This window comes from Phaethon aethereus (genome assembly GCF_964289735.1).
Source record: "Phaethon aethereus genome assembly, chromosome: Z".
Taxonomy (NCBI): domain Eukaryota; kingdom Metazoa; phylum Chordata; class Aves; order Phaethontiformes; family Phaethontidae; genus Phaethon; species Phaethon aethereus.
In genome coordinates, this window is record NC_138577.1 from 40,774,581 (window position 1) to 40,800,532 (window position 25,952).

The 25,952-nt window shown below is 40.0% G+C and overlaps 1 protein-coding gene across 1 annotated transcript; it reads right to left on the bottom strand.

Annotated features, from left to right (window-relative positions):
* Nucleotides 1–6,417: 6,417 nt before the first annotated feature.
* OSTF1 (osteoclast stimulating factor 1) lies at nucleotides 6,418–24,078 on the bottom strand (the record flags this gene model as incomplete). The annotated part of the gene is made up of 10 exons (XM_082013087.1): nucleotides 6,418–6,476; nucleotides 9,340–9,438; nucleotides 9,913–9,991; nucleotides 10,109–10,158; nucleotides 10,612–10,719; nucleotides 11,179–11,232; nucleotides 13,976–14,039; nucleotides 14,123–14,173; nucleotides 14,813–14,859; nucleotides 24,045–24,078. 10 exons carry the CDS (start codon nucleotides 24,076–24,078, stop codon nucleotides 6,418–6,420), a joined length of 645 nt encoding a protein of 214 aa, XP_081869213.1.
* Between the last annotated feature and the right edge of the window lie 1,874 nt (nucleotides 24,079–25,952).

Genomic DNA, 25,952 nt, shown 5'->3' on the forward strand with positions numbered 1-25,952 from the left:
CAATCAATGCTTACCTGCTCTTAAATCACTTTGTAAAATGCAGAATTTTTCAACGTGTGTCTTAATACATGAAATATTAAGCAGATTTTTTCAACCTGTGTCTCAAAGCATTAAGTTACACCAAACATGCGAAAAGTATTTTTCAATTCTTTCCTGTGAGATTGAAATGCATCCTTCTGAATTAAGGCCAAAGCAAATGTTTCCTGGAAACAAGAAATTGTGTTTTGACAAATGATCATTTAAGAAAACCCCAAATCAAGCCATAAATATGTGTATACTGTAATCACACAAGCAGGTAACAGTACCTTCAGGCTGCCTGTATGGATTTGCACAAAAATAATGCTATTAGGTTGGTGTGCAGGTACTTAAATACCTGGTCTTTCTACCATGTATGCAAAGAGATGCCATACTGCACTAACTCTTCTACCTTTTCACATCTGAGAAGATATACATGAGTTTTCACTAACCCATAGGTCAACAAAAATACCAGATTTATAAAGTTCATGTGCTAGGTTTAGTTTTTAATTTACGTTTTTTTCATTTTCTTTAACCTTCAAGATACTTTTAACTATTGAAGGAAATCCAGTCACTGAGGTAAGGAGAGAGCTACAGTGCACTTCAGTTTTTGAACTGGAAAACTAAGACTAGCACAAGAATATAAAATTTTGGTGAAACTTTCTAAGTACTAGACAAAAATGCAGAGTATCAGTATGTAGGCTGCAAGCAGCTGGTGTCAGTAGAAAAACGCAAAGCCAGAGCTCCGATAATTAACAGCTAACAGCCCTTAAAATGACAACACAATACTAGTTTCCCTAAAATAACATGAGTAAAACTGGAATCTTTTAAGTGGCAAGAAAACTGCTGAAGCTGTATCTGGTGTAGCTTGGCTGTGGGTAAAACTCAATGGAAATGACTTTTCATTAAATACAAGCATCACCAGACCCTTTCATTTTCTCTTGTGTAGTAACGGTTTTTCATTTCGAAGTCATTTAACGTGAACAACCTTGTCACATCTACTGAAGTAATTCAAGCATCTTCAGCACCAGTTGGAAGAAGCCTATTGTAAACTATGCATCTTCAGAGATCATCCTACTGATGAGAAACTATTTGCAATAGTTCAACCTCTGCAGTGGTTCATGCTTTTGAATTATTCTTGTCCAACTACAGTGCACTCTATAGTCTTTTAGCAGGATGAAATCTGGAGGCATTTTGATTACTCCATGACTTTCCACTGCTGTAACTCTGTTATTTTTTAGAATAATACTTGCAGAATTATAACTGAATTGGCCACTGTCTCTGATTAGATGGACATTAAAACTGAAGTAAATGCTAGCTCAGGGCTTTAACCAATCTATGAAAGTTTCTCTTTAAATGCAATGCCTGCTACTCAACCTGCCTCACACTATGTTTTCATTAACAAAATGTTAACTGCTGTTGCTTTCAGCATAACTGCATGCAGTCCAGACACAGTTTTTGTTTCTTCGTACCTCTTGGTTTAAACTCACAGCTAGGCAGTAGGATGCCAGATTTCTGTGGGATTTTCTAGCAAAATAGCTAAAACAGAAATCTTTGTGAAAAGCATAAATTAGCTTTTGTAGAGAAGTAAAAATTGACAGACTGGGAAGGTAATGTACTACTCTTTCATGAAATTAAGATTTTGTGAAATATGTCACCACTTTATCTACATTAGGGAAATCATATGAGAAGACAGAATGAAAGACTTCAATTAAAAAAGTCTGAGGTAAATTACTAACACTCTGGAACTACTTGTGTTATAAAAGTCTGCTGAACAAGAAAGACACAATAAAACTGGATGTAAGTTTTGAGTATTTAATTCTAATTTTATGTTGAACATTTCCAAAGAGGGTTAGGGATTAATTTCAGTATGAGATTTCCTGGTAGACATGAGGTCAGTTGGAGGTGTGACTGCAGTAAAGCTGTGAGCAAAACCACAGTATATTAAGCAATATAAATAATGAGAAAATAGGTTTGATGCTGAACATAATGACAGAGGTCCTCCATTTCCCATGTATCTTCACTGGTTTCCAGAGACTTTCTTCAGACCTTCAAATCAGAAATACGATTATAATAAACTTCTAAATGTCCAGTTTGCTTGTGGTACTTCCTATCTTCACACCTGTTTTATGTTAAAACTCCCTGAAGTCCTTTAAGCTAAGAGTCAGTCTTTGGAGAGAACAGTAAGATTCTTCTTATTTCTATAAGGATTTTTATGCTAAGAAATAGCACATATTCCAAATAATCCATCTCTGTGAGAAAAAGCTCCCAAGTAATGGTGGAGAGCAGACAGACATCCTCTGATGTGTGCTTCAGGATTTCGGTGGAAGCGGTAACTTCAAGAGAACAGGGCACGTTACAGACCCTTTCCTGGGTGCATAAACTTAATGCGTGCAGAACAGCTGAGCACTGGTACCCTGCCAAGATCTGTGCTGTTCTACATGCAATAAAAAAACCCCATCTAAATTACCATTATTTTGCAAAAGGCTCCCTCAGCCTCTGACCTCCACAGGAAACAGCCCCTGCTTCTGGAACTGAGAGGGTGAATGTTGGCTAGACCACGCTGCCTTTTCCAGTGACGTTGCTCATGCATCTGCTGCAGATTGCCTTGCAGATTGTCTCACTCTTCCAGCAGCGTTCTCTAGTTTGCTATCAGACCTGCTCTACAGAGCCCAAAGGAATGCTGCTGAGCTTGGTATAAAGTAGTAATGCAGCTTTCTATGAGAGGTTGCAGACTGGACACATCATCTTCAGCATCAATTATCAGCTGGGAAACAGCAGGCATCAGGTTAATAGGTACCTGGTAGTTTTTTTCCTGCCATAGGCAGACACTACCACCAGTACAAATTCTGCCCCAGAACTTGTGCTGTAAGGTTACATTTTTCTGAACTGCTTTTATACTATTGTTTTATTTGTAGCTTCTCAACTTCTTCTTATTCTGTGGCTTTAGAAAAAACCCAGCTGTTGCCTTTTCATCTGTTCAGCAAATGAGGATACATGATTTTGTATCAAATTAATTTGCTATCAAATTAATTTATTTTGAGGAATCCTGCTTCAGGTTCTTCAAAGCCATTTCTGCTTGCTTCTGTCTCCTGAAATGATCAAACTACAGTATGACAAACATTGTCCTGAAACACTTTTTGTAACGTCAGCTTATGTCTGTCTCTACAAGCAGCAGACTGATGACCCTTTACTTTTTACTCTGCTCTGTGTTCCATTTCAATGGCTTCATTAGAAGGTGGCAACAGCTGAATACAGATCTTTAATTCTGTGATGTACGCTGCATGCTTAAACACCTGACTTTATAGCACATAACTGAAATGATCACAAGGTCAGGCTAACTTACTTTCAGCACGCTTTGGTCCTCAGTATAAAACTCAAGAAACATGATGCCATCTTCAGAAATTGGGTTTAACTTAAGTGCTTTAAGCAAATTACGTTTCAGGTGATGGGACATGTGAGAGTTGAATTCAGTAAGGTGGGTTTTGTCTTATTAATAACTTGAAGATTATCTATATGAACTAAGAACTGTACCAAAGACAGTTCAAGAAATGTCCCATTTTCTTTTCTACAAAACAGGGATTAAGCATTTGATTTTTGATGAAGCAGACAGAAAACTTACTCGTTTAGTCTGAAATAGCCTCAAATAAATCAGAAGAATTTCTATCCCCTAACAGCACAACTTGTTTTGCCACTTCCTAAAAGCTTATTTTTCTTATTGTTACAAATCTGATGCAGCTGTCCTTGGAAAGAGTCTTAAATTTATCCAAGAGCCTGTAGTGACACACACATTGGAGAAAAGGGGAATAAGTAGGTTAATAACCTACTTATAACTAGTAAGATATTCTATCATCTCACTCCAGCTATAATTCCTTCTAGTTTTAAGACTGTTGCTCTGCTGTTTTTTTTTAAATCAAAACTTAACTGCTAGAGTTAGGCAAAAAGTAATTTATTGCCCGAAGTTTTCACAGTGATTTGTATTTCACAAGATGAGTAGACAGTTGCATGAGGAAAAATGAAGTCATGGAAAAAAAGCAACAATTTTGGTCCCAGAAACAAATTACAGCACTAGCCAGCTGCCTTGCAATGTACATGTGCCTCCTTCAGGACACTTCAGTAAGGATTTCACATCGTACTGAATGAAAGAGAAATCTCTGGGCTCAACTTGTGCTTCTGTCACCATTCTTCCCTTTGCAGCACCTAGATTTGTCTGCAGAAGAACACAAGGTCCTCACAAGCAGCAGCAAATTCCACAGAGCTGAGCATAACATTAGATTTTTAAATCAAATGCTGCAATTAATTTGTAGGACGTTGAACCCATGGCAGCAGAAGTCATCAGATTAGTTATTTATTCATACAAACTGCATCCAAAGCTTGACAGAGAAAATGGTGACTTGGGAAGAGTCACTCTCTCTACATCCTGTGACACTGAACAATTTTAACCTTGTGAGCTTCATTTACGCAGGAAAAGACTCAGGCAACAATACATGAACCTTCTGGCTTCTCTAGCCTCTTATCAGAGGCCCTATTTTCCTTGCACTGTGAAATTGCATCATGTTAATCAACAGCATGCAGCATAACGTGGCTTGACTGTGGTAAAGGTCTGAACTAGTAAAAACAGCTGGCTGATAAAACGTGAAGGAGGACAGTCTCTGTCTAATACGAGTCATGTTCAACAATTGTCCCAATGAAAGCTAGAGAGAAAAACTTGGTGGCTTTGGTTTTTATTTCTTCCCCTCTAGGATCTTCACGTTCACACAAAAGAAAACATAGCCGTTCAGCTAACCACAGTATTTCATAGCGCTAAAACATTTGTTCCGTGGTTTCAGCATTTAAACAGTTTAGAATCATATCTGCAGATGACTATTTGTGTAACACCTCCATCTTGCACAGTTCTGGTCAATCAAACGCTGCCTTCTTTGGCCAGTGCTCATTTTACAAGCTTTACCTTCTATCTAGTTCTTTCCAAGATAATAAAAATACAAAAATCAGGTTCAACACATTTTAAAAAGTGGGATGTTACAGTGCTCTAGACTTCTTTTAATATCTAAAGTACTTAGTGTGATTTTCATTTATCCCCAGTCTTTCACAAGAGTTTTTCACTTATCCCCAACCTTTCACAAGAGCTTTTAATTTATCCCCAGTCTTTCACAAGTGCTTTTTTTTTTTTTTTTTTCTTTAAAGTATCACAGACTGCTGTGTTGGACTGAATCTGTCAAAGTTGCTAACATAGAAGTTAGCAACAAAAACTAAAAATGAGGCTGTATCTCAAATACTTGTAACATTTTCTTACCATCACAGTAAGGACGTATCCCTCAGTAGGGTATATTATTTGGCTTTAGCTATCTGAGCAATCTGAAGGAAGTACTTATTTTTTAACTCTGCAGGGAAGTTTCAAAGTGGCTCAATTTATTTTTTAGTTCTCTTTAATTCACAGGAAGAAGCCATACATTTTTAAAATGTTTATTCAGCTTCAGATACTTTTTCTGAAGATACTTGTGGTATATTTGATATACATCTTCCCTCAATCCTTCAAACACACTTAAGCTTTGAGGTAATTTAGGACAAAATATAAGAACACAGCAAGAGATCAGTAAAAAAAAAATTTTAGGCAGGATAAATAGAAAAATATTTTGTCTTCCTTTCACTATGAATAGTTTCATCATAATGCACTTCAAAAAGCAAAGTAAGTCCAAAATTAAGTGTATTTCTCAAGCACAACTGACTTAAGCAAGCATTTCACCTGAGCTTACATTTCAGGGATTGTGCCCATAGCAATAGAAAAGACAAAGCATCAATGGGGCAGATCATCCCATGTCATTCTACCCCTTACTTAGAGGGGTACAGGAAGGAATGGGAGGGGCAGGGGGGGAGGAGAATCAAACCTTGTCTTTGCTGGCTCCATGTGGGCAAAAGACGGTCACCCTCGATAGCAGCATCTCCATTCACACCTGTCAGCCACTACTTGACTCTGCCAGTATTATCTTAACTGCACAAAGGAACTTATATCCAGGGAGATTGTGGGAAATGTTAGCAATGGTGTGCTGCTGTCCCAGAGGGACCTTTCAGTTTGTGGAGTGTATTCCAGAGATGCAAGGCAGTTGCTGGAAATGCCTGAGATGAAACCTGTGAGTTTAGAAGATGGTCCTCTGCCCATTCAACAATAAGGGTATGCCACACTTCCTCTGTGAGATAATTCCAAAGGAATTCTAATTTAAAATGTGGCATCTTCTGGCACGCATGAAGATTGTTCCTTTGGAAAGTATGATTTCACCCTCTTGTTTATATGCTATATTGGAAGACTGCAATGCTCTAAATAAGATATTTTTACAGTTGTAAAGATATGCTTTGGGAATGACATAGGCAACGCAAGTTATAGTTCTTTAGGCTGAATAAAAAAAGCTAATCGGAGTCTTCATCATCGAGGTATTCCTCTGCATTACTTAATGTTCGGACTGTACCTGGAAGGAAACAAAGCTCTCTCTTAATCACAGAATCACATTAGAAAAAGCCTCATATTTGCAATGCTTGCAAGCCAGCATCTGAGCAACCTGATTCCACTATCACTGAAGGATGTAAGGGCTACACAGATGGGGCTGTAGATCTGGATCTCAAAGGCCGGGCTATGCCAGTAATCGCATCTCCTACATATGTGATTTAGTCTGTTCTCTGTGACCTTCAAGAGATATCTTCTGGCACCTTGGAACCCATACAGCAGAGCTGGAATTCTTTAATTCTACCTTCTGTATGTATTACCTTTAAACTGCAAAGGAAAGGATGGGCGCGCTGGTGAAACAGTCTCTGTGATTTTATTCTGAGTGCCTAGATGACTGCCATCCTCTGCTTAAAATCAAACATATTCCACCTATTCTCTCCCCTCCCTCTTTCCTCACCTACTTACTAGCCTTTGCTTTTGAAGGATGATAAGTAGAAAACAGGAGTATTAAAGTATATTCACCAGATGTGCAGTAGTGCCTGGAGAACTACATCTACCTTTGGGACTGCACAAAGATAGACAGGATGGGCTTTCTGTGATAGATGACTATTTGCCTAAAGATTTTCAAATATATGGGAATAGGATATCGATTATATATAACGTATATTATATTCTATTACTGAAAGACAGGAACCACAAGTCCCTAGTCAGTCACAGCTTTGCAATAATGTATTAAAACAAAATATTAAAAACTATCAGGTGCTGATATAAGATGACTGACACAATTCACAGAAGTTGTAACCACATTATCCTAGACCTCTGGAAGAATAAAAATGAGTAACATTAAAATTGACCTGCTCAATGGTTTTGATAAAAGAAATCTAAGAGAAAAAAAACACTTTTTTTTTTCCTTTTTGAGTAGAAGAAGCAGCAGAAGAAGAAAGGAAAGAAAAGAAAGAAATTGTAGAGCCCTGTGCTCAACAGGCCATACTTCAAGAAAGGACAAATCCCACTTCTTCTATGTAACAATTGTGCCCTCATTCAGGAGCACAAATGACACAGTGTTTTTGCATTTCTATGACAGGATTTTAATAACTTTCATTTCTTAGAATATACTTCAGCAATCATGACATCTGTGTACACACATAAAACACAAAACTGAACATTTAAGTGGTGGTAAAGTAAGCTTCCTTGGATAAAACAAAGTATTTTACAGATGAACTATAATGGAAGCCATATCTAAACATGAACAGACTTGAAACTGGGGACAGGAGGACTACTGGTATAGGACGGAATCTCTGAAAAAGAACAATTGTTTCAGTTAAAAAAATTGGTAATTGAAATATAGAAGCAATAGACAAATGAAATGAATAGAAATGACAAAGAAAACACAAAATACAAGAAAAGTATACAAACCAGTGGTGTCACAGAGATTATAAAAGATCAAAGACAGAAAAACAAACATGGAAGTGAATATTGAAATTGCAGTTAAAACTGAGAACATCAGCTTCTTATATAAAGGCGAACAAGAAAAGATAGTGTATGAGAGTAACAAGAATGGTGACAGATGAAGTGACTAAGGATGAAAAATCAGTCAGCTATGAAACAAAATTAATTTAGACGGAGTGAAGCAAATGCACCAGAAGATAAGGTACCTAGTATGAGAACATGAAACATTAATACAATTATTAGGGACATTAGAACAACGAATATTCCTGTACCAGGTGCCTACAACTGACATGCAAAGATGGAATAAGTGCTCCTAACAGGGATTAACTAACATTAGGAAAAAAAAACAGGAAACAGTAGAAATTCTGCCTTTTGTTACAACTGATTTCTTCAGAGTCAAAACTAATGGAATAATTTGTCAAGGTGTTCTGGGAAATTCTGATATTACCTCTCAAAATGATGGACAGTATTTTTGCAGCACGGCTTTTCTTGGCCTTCTACAGTTGCAGTCAGCACCATTTAATTCCCATAACATCTAGCCACCCACAGCTTAGCATTCCCTCTGTTCCTGCTAGCCCTGCGATGATACAGTCACTGGACTGCACATCCCACTGATAGAAGCTATAACTCTGCCTGTGTTTTTAAGTAATTTCTCATTTCATGTGTAATTCACGTAGGGTTTCCACCCTAACTTCAGCCTCCTGAAAGCTACAGGTAACATTAATTATGTGATAATGAACAATTCAGTCTTTGTTCAACTTTTTAAAATAGCCTTCCACCCCTTTAACTCGTTTGTACACAAGCACTGTACTATTAGGAGAGATCAACGCAAGTAAGAGGCAGTGAGACTCTTTTGCTAAATAACTGGAAGCATTTCCAGGCATTCGCATACCATTTCCAGCTTTTGCATACCTGAGTGAGTCGCTCAGACAGACATAGGAATACGAAATTAAAAAATGAGCAGTAAGAAAACAAAAATAAGTAGCTTCTGTTGATGTTTGCTTGGCTTATTTGGAGGAAGAGATGGGCATAAGGGGGAACATGTCACACCATTTCACCCTCATACTCTGTCCCTTGTGGTATAATGTTTTTAAAGGAAATTTCCACCCTTGCTTTCTTTCTGTCTCTCCACTCTGAAGCGCCTGACTTCCATTTCCTTCCCTTGCCTTACTTCCTTTTCCACATCTTCTGAACTCTTTTGTCTCTTGCTGACACAAGATGGCATTTTGTGTGAAGTAAGTAACACTGAATGTGATAAACCGCATGTCGCCATCATAGCTCTGCTGAACTAACCCTCTCAAGTGACCCTTCCAAACACAACTCTTAGCCCATGTAGCTCCCATGTAGCTTTTATGGCTATCAACATACTGGTATTTGGTAAAAATATTAACTGTCCTCTAAAAAGGAAAAATGTATCAGAATAACAAAATCAGAAATACCTGCACTCTGTTTCTTCTTAAGCAGGGAAGCACAAGCTGCATTGGTTGCCATGTCTAAAGCCAGTTTCTTCTCATTGTTCTTCAGATCTGTTCTTGCCCCTTTATAACAGAAAATTTTCATCATGAATCACTGTCCCAGCTATTTCTTGAGCAATGGTATTACGATAAAAGTTTCAGTAGCACGGGTAGAACGGCTCAGAGTTATGGACAAGGGAACCTCATCTGTGGACTGCTCTGAAGCAGACTAAAAGCTATGGATGCTCTTCCATAAGCTACAGCTGGCGAGGGAACTCGCTGGCTGCTCTCCCTTTCCAGGAAGCAGATGTCATTGCTGTTCTCGGGTTAAGTGCCTAATTTTGTCTGCAAAGCACGATGAAATTTATCTTGAGCAGGTGAGATGTCTGCTTTCCAAACAGCTGCCAGAACTTTCTGCAAGGCTTATAAAGTCAGGCAGGTAAGCTGGCTAGGGACTGTACCTGGATTATAGGAAAACAGTTAAAAAATACAGGTTAATAAACATTCAGGAATCTAGTCTGCCACACAGATTGTTGAAATCTTGGTGAAGATCTTTACCCTTTGCCAGCAGCATCTCTACAATATCTGCATAACCTTTCCATGCAGCAGCATGCAAAGCTGTGTCTCCCAATTTGTTCTGTGGAGTTAGAGGGAAAAGCAACAGGATTAAAATACAGCAAAAAATCCCTTTTAGCTTGTACCAAGGATGAATAACATCACACCTCTATTGTAAGGGTCTGTTGGTTTAACCTACCTGTTGGTTTAACTCTAGGTTTGCCTGCGTAAACAGAACATCCACTATATCTGCAGAAAACAGGGGAAAAAAATAAGGAGAAAAATATAGTGGAAACAAAATAGGCTTTTTTGCATTTGTAGTATAAATTTTGGTTAAGATTCAATGAAAGGGTGATCCCATCAGCTAATGAAAATCACTAACAGTCAGACTGCATTAGGCAAACAACCATTAGTCATGAAGAAATGCTACTGCCTAAAATACTCAAAACAATACAACGCTTCTTTTCGGTCTGTCCTTCTTCCCACTCTGCTTCCAACAGTTATGTTGATTAGAATGCCCGCTTCAGCAGCAACTACAACAAAACACATAGCGCACTTCTAGCTTTGACTTAAAAAAACCAAACACCTAAAATGACATTAAAAAGATCCTGGTTTTATTATTTAGTATTGGAATTTTAGCAATCAGTCTAACAAGCAAGTCAAGAAAACCAGAGAACAGTCACTTCAAATTAATTCTCATACCTTTGTGGCCTCCATGGCATGCCCAGTACAGAGCTGTGTTTCCAGCTTTGTCTAAGCCATTGACCCCAACTCGGTTATCCAAACACTCTCTCAACCAGCTTAGGTTGCCTGAAATACAAATTTAGTTTTGATGATTATTTTTTTTTTCTCTGAAAAGTTAACAGACCCATTAAAGCACATAGTTCTTTCTAAAGGGTGTCAGTCCTCCTATGAACTTACAGGGAGAAAAAGTGTTTAGGAGCATCATTTATAATTAATAAAACAACCAATCCAAATCATACCAAGTATCTCTTCTTCCACTCCAAGAAGACCTTTAGGTCTCTATATAGTTAAATGGATGGTACCAAACATTTATTTTGTGTATACAATCACAGAGCAGCAATTCTACCAGGCTGTAAACCAGCTCAGCTTCTGAAAGCTGCAAAACTTTACCAGATAACTTCAAGATACCAGACAACCAAGACAACCAGAACAGTCACATCTTTTTTCTAAACATATTATTCTTTGGGCAGAAAATGACCAAATCATCCTTTAGCATGACACAACTAAAACCCAAATCACACTTACCTCGTTTGGCAGCTTCATGCAATGGGTTATCAATAGACTCAGCTTGCTCTGCCACTGAAATGAAACAAGAGCAAATTCTAACTACTTCTGAAACTCAACAGGTATTTGGCATCTGTGTGGAAATAAAGCTTTGACTTGTTCCCGAACAAGTAATACAGATTCGATTCTAATGTGAAAGGGGATTTGTCAGTGATGGACTAGACAGATGCACTTCAATATCCTGTGTTTGGGAAAGCAAGTCAGAGAAGAGCTTGTGAAAACTTCAAAGAACTGATCAGTGGCTGCAAGCCACCAGGAATCTGGCAATATTTTATCTCAGTTGTTACTCCCCTTTCTGCACTTGTAAGATGTTTCTGAGCAGTTGCATGTGGCTAGGCTTTCAACCTACAGCTTGCCATCTGTAGTTATGAATGAATTACTTCCAAGGGGTCTGTGAAGGGTAACTAAAAATCCCACTGTGAATAAGCTTCCCATTTATTTTACAGAGATTTTTTTGTTTTCCCTGGAAAACTTGCAGAAGGTCTGCAAATCAAAACTGCTTAAACAACAAATGTAGTGATGGGCAGATTGAAGTTCAGGCTTCTGTAGATCTTTTCTTCATCTCATAAGCTTTAGGTTTTACAAGAGAGGAGCAGCAAGCAGTTCCTGGTCACTGTGCTGTTGCAACAGCAAAAAAACTGAACAGCACTGTGAAACAGTTGGAAATGTGGCCACAACCTGGAAACTGTTTTTTAAAAACTTCTTTTTAAGGTGGAAAACCTTGTGACTAGTAAGGGCATAGGCAAGGAGGACAATGTACATTATGAGATGAGTAGGGTCTCTAAGCCCTTGCACTATGGCTTGTTACAGGAGGTAGGGAGAATGTGAAAGGGTGCTCCTCAGATCAAACTGTTGCTGTAATCAGATACAATGCAGGCAAACATAACTTATGTTAGTTACCAGAAGTAAGTCTTAAGACTACTGTGGCCTATCCAGAACTTTTCTTACTTTGGTGTGTATTCCTCCCATAATGCTTGTACTTGCAAGATTTCGCCTGCTTATCTATCTAGCTGTGAGCAAAATAAAATGCAAATGCCAGATTCTGATATTTCAGTTTAAAAAAGTTTGTGCAAACAGTGAACAGAATCCTAAAGCAGAGCGGGAGAAGCCAGTCCCAGAGCAGACAGACACTACACAAGAACATGCTAGTCATTTTGAGCAGTGCTTCTGCTGCACGGCAGAAAGCATTAACACTAATAACACTGTCTCAAAAGCCTAAATATGACTTTGTCTTTACAAGATTATTGTCAGAAGTTCAGTAATAAGTATTTTTAATGCAGATAACACTGATTCTGTTTTCATCAGCGTTTCCATTCACAGTCTTTTCAAATCTGTTCCTTCAAGTCCATCTGCTGGAGCACGAGACCCCACCAGACACAGTAATTTCAGGTCTGTCTCCACTTTTCCCAAAAAAGTTGTAGAAGTGCACAGGAGATCACAGCGTTTTAATGGTTAAGACTGAACCTAGGCAGCCCTAATGGTGGCAATCAGAGGAAGCAAGTCTTTGGGGATTTTGCAGTTTGTCTATATTGGACAACATGCCCCTGGTACAATTTGTTCTTAGGGTCTACATTGGCTTCTGGTCTGCTTACACATGAAATTTTTACAAATGAGCACACAGAAAGGCACTGCCACCCCCCCAGCCTAAAATGGGAGTTAAACTCTTGCTCAGATAACTCTTCAGTAAAGCACTCTGGAGGCAACATTTCTGAATGTTCTCAGCAGAAACACAAACTGAATTATTAAGTTGCTGGTTTTATTTTAAATATAACACAGTTCAATGTTCAAAAGAAATTTGAGTATAAGCAAGCATGTGTAAACTATTCCTGTATATAATACTGACCAGCTCTGGCAGATGGCAAGAGCAGAATCAGTCTGGAAGTCACAAAGTTGAAATTTCTAGAAAGTGAAATTTGATACCATGGCCTCAATAACTGCACCATAGATTTCTACTAACTACAAGTGGCAGCAAGGAATCAATAGAACTGCTACCATACTGTCTCCCAGCGAAGAAGGAACATGAAGCAACGACACTATTACTAACATATTAGCAGTTTTGATGCAATCTGTCATGTGACACTGCTACTCTGCCTACATTTCCTGGGAGAACTTTGAAGAATTGTGTGCTGTGTTGCCTTTAGTCATGGCTTTTCAAGGTCATTTTAGTTGAATCTGAAAAAAAAAATTCTGTTCAAACAGGTATGGGGTATTTAATGAAGTGCAATCCCCAAGAAAGCAATATTTTCTGTGGCAGAATATATTTGTTAAAAAACAATAAATGGCAAACAAAACAGTCCAATTTCTTTAGGGGTGGAGGGGAACAAAGGAAGTCTACTGAATTTCTCAGACTGAAGGAATAGAGCCAAGATGAGAAGATCTTAAAATGCAATATGTCCATTCAGACTATCAAGAATACAAGCCTATCAGTTTCATGTGCTGTCTGTAAAACCATCCTTTATATCCACGTGTTCTTCCCCTGAAAACAGAGAACATCTATTGCTGTTACTTGCACAACCAGAAACATGAACACTTGCAAACTCAAACTGTCTGCACTTGAATAAAATCAGAAGATAGCTTGTCTGCTGCTGATGCACAGTGATGACTGATACTGCGAACGTATTATGAAATACCCTGGTAGAAGAGTGCTGCACACCAGTACTGTTATCAGTTTTTGAAAATAAGTGTATCAGTAATTTTTATTTAGTGATTTTCTTCGATTGCGAATGATCTTACCAAATGAAAACATTCTAGACATTACCATAGTTGCTTGGAATTAGTCCAGTTCTCCCTTTGCAAGTTCCTTTCCACCAATTTGTATCACTCTGGAGAGAAAAGGGAAAAGAGTTTAGAAGAGACAAGCTGCACCTCAGAAGTAATCAGTCTGTATGGAGTATCTCAGACTCACCATGTCTGAGATGTAAATGATATCTCCTTCTTCAAAGTACAATTCATCTGGCTTTAAAAAAAAAAAAAAAAAAAACAACAGGAAGAGTAGATGAAAACCTGAATGTGTTTACTTAGATAAAACAAATACATGGATAAAGCGGAGTACATTCAGCTCTTCTTTCAAAATAATAGCTCAAATTCTCTAGCAACTAGACAACAGCCTGACAGCCTTTCATACTGTAGTTTGACTTGCCTACGGCTAACTTTTTGGATCTATGACCTTCCTGACAACTAAAGAAAAAGTCTGTGGCCTTTCCAACACAGCACTGTACAACAACAGCAGTGAAATATAACTTATGTTTGTTAACTTCTTCCCTTTTTTGATTGGTCCCAGTTCATCAAATCTCTTAGTTCACAATTATCTTCATCGCCTTTGGAAGAAAGACTTAGACTACTGATCTTAGATGGCAGGTAACTGATACTAGAGAAGAAAGCATGCTGCTTTTTAAGAGCTGTACTTAAAAAAGAAGAGTGATGATTAATCAGGCAGTTTTAGTCACATTAAGAACCAATATCCATCAGCAGGCTTTTTCACTGAAAATGTAGAACAGTAAGTCTGATAGGCCAACCCTAGCAGAACTGAAGAAATATTATTACAGACAAGATTCAAATTAAACTTCCCAAACCCCTAAAATCTAGTGGTACTTACTGTTCTGGGCTCAAATGTATACAGGGCCCTGAACACTTTAACCTGTCCTAAAAAAGAAGAAATAAATAGCATCAATATCATGCCTTCTTAAACACAGCAAACACATATGGCCACCAAATCCAAATAACCCTTAATGCTTAGAGCTGCTTGCTGATTTGTTTGTGCTACGCCTTTGTCAAAGAAAATCATGACAAAAACACCGAACCCAAGTGTAGTTTCAGTCATACACACACCCACACACCCATACATGTTGTATATATTTTTACTAATAATGTCAAATTGGTCAAATGATACAGAATTAAGGAAAGAATAAAGAAAGTAAACTTTCAAACATCTTAAATATGTAGCTGTATTTCAGGTTCTTAAAACTATACATGGCTATATAGATTAACGTGTTATCAAAGCAGTATTTGGTCCATCAGAACAATGCATTACTTAAGACTGCACTTGAGCCAGGCTATTTTCTATCCTCAGAGAAAGTGATGAACTTGCTGCCAAAGGCTAGCACTGTACAATAAAGTGTGCATACACAAAACCTTGCATAGTATATTACGGCACAAATTACATGTTGAGAATTGCATAACTATAGAGTAGGTTTCCTTATGTCTCAAGAATAAGCAATCACTAGGAATTTTTTTGCATTTCTTGCTAGATGTAGTCTTCATTACCCCAGTACCTAAAAACTTACCTACAGTAGTGATCATTTCAGAAAGTTAACTTAAGGGCTTCAGAAATGTCAGTCTAAGTGTATATATGCTGACAGGCTGGAGAAAGGAGTGCTCAACTGTATAAGCTGCCATTTTGCAGGATGACGCACAGTCTTGTGGTGGCTCTTGAAAAATGTTTTCAAATATCTCTGAATATTCCCTAGAAAGAGCCATGCCACAGCACATGTTTATGAATTAGTATCTACCAAGGCGTAACTACTATGTGAAACATTTCTGTAGTCCTCTGTCTCAAGTTTTTTGGGGACTAAGTAAAATTAATCTGTGTAAACTTTCTAGACAGCCAAATGCATCTAGATCCTGTAAATATGATTTTTCTTCCAACTTGTAACTGTATCTCATGCTTCTCCCTAATCTTATTTTTAGTAACACGACAGAATTTCAGTTTGGCTTTACTAGTTCTCTCTCTCATACAGCAGCCACTTCCCAGACATAAAGGGTCCAACGCCTTCTCAGATCTTCGGCTCAGAAACTAAATACCTGCATTGTGGCAGCAGCTAAAAAGGATGAAACCTCTATTCTGTTCACTACCCATACGGAAATGATGAACAAGGACAGCAGACAGTAAGGAATCCTAGATCTAAGAGATTGCGAATGAAATGTCTGAACTGCAGCTGGGGTGAAGTCAAACAAAAAAAAAAAAAAGAAAATTTAAAAAACGGGGGGGAGGGGAGAAAGGGGGGGAAGGAAAAAGAAAAAAAAAAGAAAAAAAAAGAAAAAAGAAGAAAAAAACAAACCAAGAAATGACAAAACAGGATGGGTGACAGAGGGGTGGGTGATACAGCATACTATCCCTTCTCAGCTTTCTTACACAGATGACAGAAAAAATGCAACATAGAAATCCATACTGATGACTTGGCAACATTAACCATCACCCACAGATTTTCAAGGATTTCTCTAAGTAAAAGAAGGAATGGAGAACAAAAGGGAAGAATAAGAAATATTAAAAGGGGAAATGAGAAGATGGCAGAAGACAGGGAAAAGCAAGAAATATAATGTGTGTCTGTTCTATGTTTCTCCTGTTATAATGTACTGCAACTGTGTCAACAGGTTTTCTAAAGCTATCGCACCCTAAGGGGAGGAGAAGAAGCATGGAAACACTGATACCGATAAAAGTATTGTTGAAATGCTGTTTAAACAAAAGGCAATTCATGGCTGGGGTTGTTTTGGTGTTTTTTTTATAATTCTATATGACTGAAACAGAGAGTTACTTCCCCAAATGTCAAGCTGTGGTGTCACAGCAGAGCACATTCTAAAACATTTTCCTGTGATGAAATACAAAGTACAAATTTGCATCTGTAGAACTACAGGTCTGGCTAATGTTAATTTTACTGCACTTTGTATGTACACTAGTTTTTACTGGCAATGAACTTTTAAACATTTCTCAATAAATAGACATTTAGCCTGGTTATGAAGCTGCATTTAAAAGCTAAGAAAAATAGGACTTTAGCACTTGACATGGCAATTATTTGTGCCAATTTTTAATGCAGAAAATCAGTCTAGAAGATTTAAAGTAACAAAATGTAAGGATGCAAAGGGAACATTAAACTTGAAACTCTGTTCTGCAAATACCAACAAATTGTCTTTTACTAGGCACATGACCAGCTGTAATCACTTCAAGTACGTAGCAACACCCATCCCTAGGCGTGAGGACAGAACTACAGCTTGCATTGGCTGGTGTCCTTTGGAATAAGCAAATGTTAGAAAGCATCTGAGCACGTCCTGTGCTCTCCCTTACCACCCTCCCTCCACCACGAACCACTCTCTAAGATTCATGTAGGATGGAGAACTAACACATTAGCACTGATCTGAACTTGAAGGTGACTGACTGCACCTTCCCACCATGTACCGCCAGGACAAAATAACTAGTATACAGAAGATGCATGTACCTTTCTAGGATTTCAAGGCACCAGGCAAACATTAATGAATTTATTCTCAGCATGACTGATGAAGGGAGTATCCCTTTTAAAAGCAAGGGAAATGGAGGCACAGTAAATCTTCTAAGTGCAGGGACAAATTTAAATGGTCCTTCTTCTCAGTCCCATGATTTAGCCTCAAGGCTGTCTTTTACCTTCTCGTGGAATTTGCATTAAACATCTACAAAACAACTATCTGACAAATAAAAAAAGGTAACTTATCACACATACTACACAGTTAAAAATACTCCTAGCATACAAACTCCCAGTGCCACAATTTGCCCACTTTGCCCCAGCAACACAACAGGGTAAAGGAGTAAAACTAATGATTCTCTCTAATCAGTGACATAAAACAAATGCCTTTATCAGGTTGGGCTGACCTCATGCCCTTCGAATTATTTTGGATAACTTCTCCTGCTTTTATCAGGAAAGGAAACAGGCAACTCAGATTTCTACTATCACTTTTATGCACTTAGCTGGGAGAGGGTAAAGAAATTGAGGTGCTAAACAGTAAAAGCAGTTTAAAAATGCAGCTTCTGATATGTACTGAACTGAAACAAGATCACTGCTTTGTAATAAAAGGTTAAAAAAAAAAAAGCGTTTTCTCAAAAGACTAGAACTTTTTGTTTCCTCCTAGAAATTTTGAAGTTTATTTCTAGTTAAGTGCAGAATCATGAACAGGAGATTGTTTTCAAAGAAGTGCTAAGTGTTTCTGCAACAAGGAGCTACTGTTTCTCTCACAGTGATCTTTTTTTTCCCACTTCCCTTCTGTTCTTTTACCCCAGCTTCTCTATACTGTCACAGAAACTAGCATTAAAATCCCCTCTTTTACTCAACTTGCCGCCAGAGCACTCTCTGCTTTCCTCTTATTTGCTTTCATACATTAAAGAAAAAAAAAAAAGGAAGGGCAAAAAAAAGGAAAGAACAAGGACCCATCCTTGCATGGCATTACTTATTTAGGTATTTGACTTAGGCTGAACTTCCAGCACCAAAGGGGAAGGAAAGCAATTTCATTAGCTGTCAATTTTCGTTCCTCAGCCAAAAAAAAAAAAAAAAAAAAAAAAAAGGCAAAACAAAAAACTGTACTTGGTGCAAGAGCCATTTATTTAAGTTAAGAAAATAATCATGGCAGTAAGCCAGCATTCACAGGACCTATCAAGGCTTGGCCCCAGTGAACTGATGCGAGTCTTTTGCTATAATTTCACACCCTGCTTCACCTGCCATAGACAGACATAAGCAAATCTCACCAATGCAAACAAGGTTCTACAAATCAAGATATTGGTCCTGATGCAGCATCTTTTCATTAGCTATATTTAGAGTAAGCAGCTCTAGAATATCATAAAAATAAGAATAATTAACTTCATTTAGATAAACAGACTCACTGAGTGTCACAAGGCACTATCAGTGTCTACAATACAGGGAAAGGGATAATCTCTGTGCTCTAGAAAATCAGAATTGGCCATGGTCATCTATGGATAAATAAAGAAAACTTCAAGTCTGTCATCTCCTATAAGGGTTCAAGCTAATCCTAGTCTAATTGCCATCAGCCACTCTCCCCCTTGCTCCCATATGGTTGCACAGAAACAGTTGAGACTTAATTGAAAACAACTAATTTCAATCCCACCTATAACAAATGGACCAAAAAGAGAAAATATGCATAAGATTTGGAATGTGAGGAAGAAAAAGGACTGTTTGCATGTTCCAGGGCCTCTGCTGGTTTCAGAGTCTCCTCCCAGAACATGTGTAACCGGGAATATGAATTTTGATACACATTCAGATTAATTTCTCTGAAAGAAGTGAAAGGCATCTTCTGCCTGACCTCACAGAACATGTAGTGGTGAAGGACAAGTACATTTGTTTTCTCAGTGTTGGTCTAAGAACCTGCAAATGAATTATACAACCTGGAAACACCACCAATTTGAAGTCACAATCTTTTCGTCAACTGACAGTATCAAAGGTAAGCTGCGGATCAGAATAATTTGTGATATGCTTGAAGTTAGCTTTAGTAAGCAAAGAAATGTTCATGTTAGAATCTGCATGTCTCTTAGGAGATGTGCAATTTTATTAGAAGGACCTTATGTACAGACTGAAACATTCTATTCTGGGTTCTGAGGAACTGGAAAATAAGGTGCCCTATACATAGGCCTTCAAGCAGGAATCAAAGTACCAGGAATATGCTTTACAGGAGCGCAGCTTGTATTTTGGCATTTTGCTCACAGGATCTTGCATAGAGACATAACAGAGTACGACACAGCATTTAAAGATTGCCACAACTGAGACAGAAAAAAGTGCAGTCCCCACTGGTTAGAGAACCATCTTTCAGTTCTAAGTAGTGCTTGTTGGAAAGGGGAAGTGAATATAAGGCATACAAATCAGAGGGGAGGAAGGGAGGTGGTGGTATATTAAACAAACAAACCAGCCTAGCAATCTGTTTAGGGACATGTTGAAAACAATGCAAAGCGTAGACTGGTGCCAGTGTCGATGACAAACTGGGGTAGCCCAGGAACAATCATGGACTGCACCAGTCAGTACCTGGAGTGGAAGGAACAAATACAACTTGTTTACAGAAAATCAGAACTAAGAATATTCTCACAGAAGATGTATATGAATCTAATTTCACAAATGAATTTTGACTGGCACACTTTGATGCTGAAATCTTCTATGTCTTACCAATTTTATTTCTGCAAATACACAGAATGCCTTCACTTGTAGGAAGCCTGTTTGTAGGCCCAGCAGCTTGTGGTAAGAATAGAGTTTGGGGTCAGAAATGAAAGTTTAAAATTCATGTTGAAATCAGACTTGGAGCTGTAAAATTGTTCTTCTGATCTTTTTCTCCCCTTAGAGCTGATGACCGCAGCATAACTCCCCACATTCACATGCTTGCATCTCCCTACCATACAGAAACCTTTCTCTGACTACAGAAGGAACCAAAACCACCACCTAAGCCAAATTTAAGTCTACTGCTAAGACCTTAGGCATGTGACTCAATGTAGGTCTTCTGTTCCTGTGAATGCGGTCACAGCTCCCACTTTACCTAAGCATTAAGGTGAACTTGGTTGTGATTCAAACTAATTATTTACATTCAGAATCCTATTTTCAACTCTGACAGCTACTAGTGGCTGCAAAGTCAACAGACGTACTTTAAGGTAGTAACCCCTTATGTTACATATGTTATGCTTCATCCCACCTCCCTTCCTCTCAATTGGAATAATTTAAAACTGTCATTTCCTTGAGATAAAGGCTGGTCTTTCTCCATAAAATGTAAATGTTGTGTGGATTCTAAGCCAGAACCAACAAACATTACTCTATCTGGAGACTATGAAAGTAAGGTTTCTTTAAATATTAATGTACTACTTTCACCTCCCCCCAAAGCTGTTGCTGCACACTATGTAAGGGTGTAATCATAAATGCATAATCAGACAGAGAGCATTGTTCAAGGAGACAATTAGCAGAAGCCAATATAGCTTGTCAGATTCAAAGGATTTAATAACTTTAACTGTTGTAAATAGGATTAACATCTGACATGGAATGTTTAAGAGGTTTATGAACTCTGCAAAAAATAATGTAGTTTGAGACATCAACATGATTTTTGAAAGACGGAGGGAAAATCCTACCCTAGCACAGCACTGACAGTGAATAAAGTTTCAGCTATTTTCAACTCCCACTCCATTCCTTTGTATTTTCAACAGCAAGTCTAAATTGAAAATACAGCTAGGAAACAATGATAATACACAGAGCCCCAAGGGGAAACCAAAGCTAGGAACTTGATTAAAAAAAAAAAAGTCTCCAAACAGTAGAAATTAAAAGTTTTCTAAAGCCTCTAAAAACAATCATGACCCCTTACTCAAGGGCTAACCACAGATGCCAAAATGCTAGCTCAAGTGTTGACAAACATATCCCATGATTGTCTAAAATATACTGATGTCAAAAGCATCTTTGTAACTGAAATCCCCATGTGCTGTGAATGCCACAGGATTAATAGAAGGCCTTCTGTCAGATAAAATGCTCTTATGTACTGAAAAAACCCACACTTACTGCTATAGCTAGTTTTTCTCCCTTCAAACCTCCTTTTTTCCCACATCTTTAAAGCACTGTCTAGCCATCCAATTCTTAACATCCAACACCACTCTGACGAACACACTCACTATTTTAGAAAGAATTAATATTTATTTCACTAGATATTTTCACTTCCCTGCCACCTGCTATATGTCTTTCCATCTCTATTTAGCCTGCACTTTTTTTTTCCCTGAACACAAAGGAAAGGACTACAGCAATGAAAGTCTGGTTTTCTCTTCTGTCTTGAATTGTAACAATTCAGCAGCAAGACTAGCATGTTTGCTGTTCCCTGACATAGGTTATAGGCCAGTCTACAACCACAAGAGATTCAATGACAGTATTACAGGCACAAATGATACTATAGATAGAACAAAGCCAGACGTACAACTACAGAAATACGTTGGTGTATGCTAGAAGACAGTCTGTTCCCGAAAACGTCTTGGAAAACATTTAATGCAAAAGCCTCCGTAAGATTTTCTCTCTTCAAAAATTAGAGATTTGGCAGAATTAATCTCATTACCCTTGATCAGCTCTTGAAAGCCACTACCAAAAGAGTCTTCCTTCTTCAGCCATTTATTTCTACCCATTTCCTTTTGCTGTGTCAAGAACTCATGCAGTAAACCAGCTCAGCAAGTTCATTAGACATAAAAATAACCTAACATAAAAAGTCTGAGCACCAATCCAGCTTGTCCTGTCAGTAAATGTAATGGAAATGGGTGGGGATGGGGAACTTGTCCTTTTGATGGCAGTCTGCATTTTATCAGATCAAGCACACCACAAAACTGCACCCCAATAAACTAGTGAAGGATGTCCAGTATCAGACATAACTCCTGCAGGTTAGGTAGAGCTAAAGCCTTTAACTCCTTAAGAATCTTAGGTTAAATTTAACTCACCTTTTTGCAAATTAGAAAATCGAGTTATCAACTTAAATCAGAAAGATCTACGTTCTTACATACCGGGCTGTTAAAAGGAACACCACACCCTTTCAGCAGCCCACAGATTTCCTCAGTATGAGTTTTCAGTGAAAGCCCACAACAGCAATACTTCCATTACTGTCTTTTTCATTTCAAGTAGGTTGCTTTCAAAGAGGCTTAGCAAACTGCAGGGCAGAGGAAATTCTTCCAAGAATGAAACCACATTCAGAGAGCTTTAATAGATTTTGCTTCTGCAGGTGGGTTGAGACTGATGGTTTAGATGTTCTAAACTGGGTTTGCACTTACTTGACTTCAAATTAAAAAATTGTTCTGTGAGCTGTCTAGTTAAAATACTCTATTGGGTTATGTATTGAATTATTTCTAAAAAAAAATCAGCATTTCAAATACTGTTCTAAGTGTGAAAAAATATTGAAATCCAGATGCATTTAGGGATCAGATAATCACGTTTTGGGAGACACCAACTAGTCTTATCCATTTAATTACATTCACAATGAATTTTTAACTTTAAAGTCAGAATTTAAACTTTCATAGTGGGAGACGATACGCAAACATGAAAAACAGCAACTGCATTTTCCAGATCAATTCCTTATTTAAAAAAACAAAACCCTGTGCCTAACAGCTTAAATTGTGACAGCAGAATGTGTGTTTACCTGATAGAAGCTGTTTCTATTTGCAGGTTTAGAACCATGCAACTGTCCAATGATTTTTCAATGTATTTTCAGAAAAATCTGTGTTACAAATTTCTTGAAACTAAGTTTGCATTCAATTTATCTGAAAAGGGTACAGCTTCAAAAACGTATGCATTGATCACTAAATGCACTACAAAGGCTGATGCATGCACATTGGCAGCAGAACGTCGAAGGATGTGTAGAGTTCAGCTGTTGGGAGTCCTACAAGGGAAAGCAGCAGATGCCATGGAAGCAGAAGACTGTAGTGTGGGACTAGGCTATAAAATCGCTTGTATGTGTCAATATATTCCTAATCCACACAACGACAACGCAAGCCTCAGAGTATTTCAATACCTGTTTCTTAACAGGTTAAAAGGTGTCTTGTGCATCTCGGCCCACGCAAGCTTCCCCGCAACAGCAGCCGCCGGCGCGGCGCGCCATAGTCCTCCTGGGGCCCGCGCCCGGGCCGCACCTCAGGGGAGGAAGGCCGGGGCCCTGCGCAGGCCCGCGACACGGGGAGGGCCGTCCTCAGGCAACGGCTCTGTCCCGGGGGCGCTCTCGAACCTTCTCCCGAGCCGGAACGGGCAGGAGCTCCCGCCCCGACGGGACGCCGAGGGCAGCTCCGCCACCGCTTCCAGCAGGGCTGCTGGCGCGAGAGCCACGGAAGGGGCTTGCGTCCGCTGCCGACACCGAGCAAGCGGCGCGGAGGTTAATGGCGGCGGGGTGGGGGAAGGAAGGGGTAGGCGGCCCTGCCCCACTCCTCCCCCCTCCGGCCGGGCTCCCGGCTCTGACAGCACAGACCCGACTCCCAAATCGTCCACGTGTCAGCAGGCTGCGGGCAGCTCCGCGCCTTGCACCGACTTCGGGCGGCCGGGCACGACCGGTGAGGCGGCCGGGGGACGGCGGGTCGGGCCACGCAGCCCCTCCCTTACCTGGCTTGGCCGGTTTAGGTGGCGGCTTGGACATGGCTGGGTGCGGCCCGCACGCGGACGGGGAAGCAGTGGGGCGGCGATGGGCTGCCTGCGAGCGAGCCCGCGGTGCCGGGCGGGGCGGGCGGCGGCGCAAGCCCTCACCGGGATCCCGGGAGCGCTGCGCGGCGGCGGGCAGCAGGAGGACGAAGAAGGAAGGAAGGGCGGGCGGACGGTTGCGGGATGGGCGGATGCTATGGGCGGCGCCCCCCAGTGGCGGCCACAGGCGCTTCGCGAGCCCCCAGGAGGACCCAGCCAATCCCCGCGCGCGCCGGGGCTCCGCTCCGCCCCGGGTGCCGCGCGAGAGGGGCGGGGGGAAGGGAAAGCGGCCGGCGGAGGCGGCCAATGGGGGCGCGCGGCCGGGGCGGGGCGGTGGCCGGACGCGTGAAGTCGGCGGCGGTCGCGCCCCAGGAGCCGTTGGTGGTGGCGAGGCCCGAGGGGCGCGAGCGAGTGCCTGCGGGGTGGCGGGCCGTGCTGCGGCGGCACCCGTGGGTTGTGAGGTGCCTCGCCCCGGGTGTCTGACAGGAGCTTCGTGCCCCGCGCGGGCCGCTCAGCCCAGGTAGGCACGCCTTGCACAGCTCCGTAACCGGGCGTGAGAGGTGGGGGCTCCACCTGCGTGGAAGCCAGGACGGTTTCTTCTGGGTACCCTCCCGGTGTCTTTAAGCGGTGGTTAAAGTTAAATGTTAACCCCAGAGGCGCTGGAGCGTTGTGAGCTGCTGGGAGAGGCGTGAGGCTCCCTTGGCCTCTCTGCTGGCCCAGTGTGGTGCCCGGCAGAGCCGTGTCCTCCTGGGTCTGATGGTGCCTGGACGGAAGCGCGCTTCGGACGTTGGCGTCCGCTGCAGCTTTGTCACGCCGTGCCGCTAAAAATAGTGGGATAGCAACTCTATGTTAGGGTTATAATGGGTTTGTGTTCTCTGTAAAGATGCTAAACGCAGCCCAGGTAGAGTAATTTAGGGTTTCTGTGTTGCAACATCGGTGACAAATTTGCCTTTGCTCTTTGTGTCATACTTTACTCTGCGGGGAGGAAGGGTTGGTGTTTTTTTTCATTCTGGTGTTTTTTGGCTTAAGCTGGGTTTAACTTTTATAGAGACAATGACGTAAATTAGAGTCCAAAGCTCAGCATATGTGTCCACATGTTATTTAGTTTGTTACATAGCATTTTTTGTGGGACAAAGGCTAACCCTCTGGAACACAAACTTTACTGGTTTTTAGAAAAGAACATTGAGTTTGGTTTGGTTTTGTTATTTTCTTTTTTTTAAGGACTGCGTATCATCACTTCTTGAGAACAGATCATCTGTTTGCACTCTTCGAATAGGTAGCCAATACTATAAACATATGATGTATCATTGAACTTGAGATTTATAATATTCTTGGAAAATCATCACATGCTAACTTATCAAACTTGCCAGTGCCAACTACTGTAGGTATGCAGTACCATTGTAGAGCAATGGCTGTCATACTGGTGATGACTCTTGGACTAGTCGATATGTCATTCTTTTTTTTCTAACAGAAAAACCATATAAAGCAACTGTGCAAAGATCACATCACAGACCTCTGAAACAGTTGAACCATTGCACCAAGGATATTATTATTGCAGATTCTACGTATGCCTAAAATTTACTTTAACAGGGATAGTGTGATTTTACTTTCATACTGGTACTCTGTAATCGTATTTTTTCTAGAGTAGTTCAAATACTTGTATATTGACGAGGGAAGATGGTTTTACCTGCTCTAGCCCTTTCAGGTCTTGGGTCTCATAGGCCTTACCTCCTTAAGTGGGACCTAGGAGGACAGTGCAGGTGAAAAACAAGGTGTTTGTATATAGTTAAATAGTTCTCAGTTGGTGTGTGCTCTTGGAAAGCAGTGTTTGAA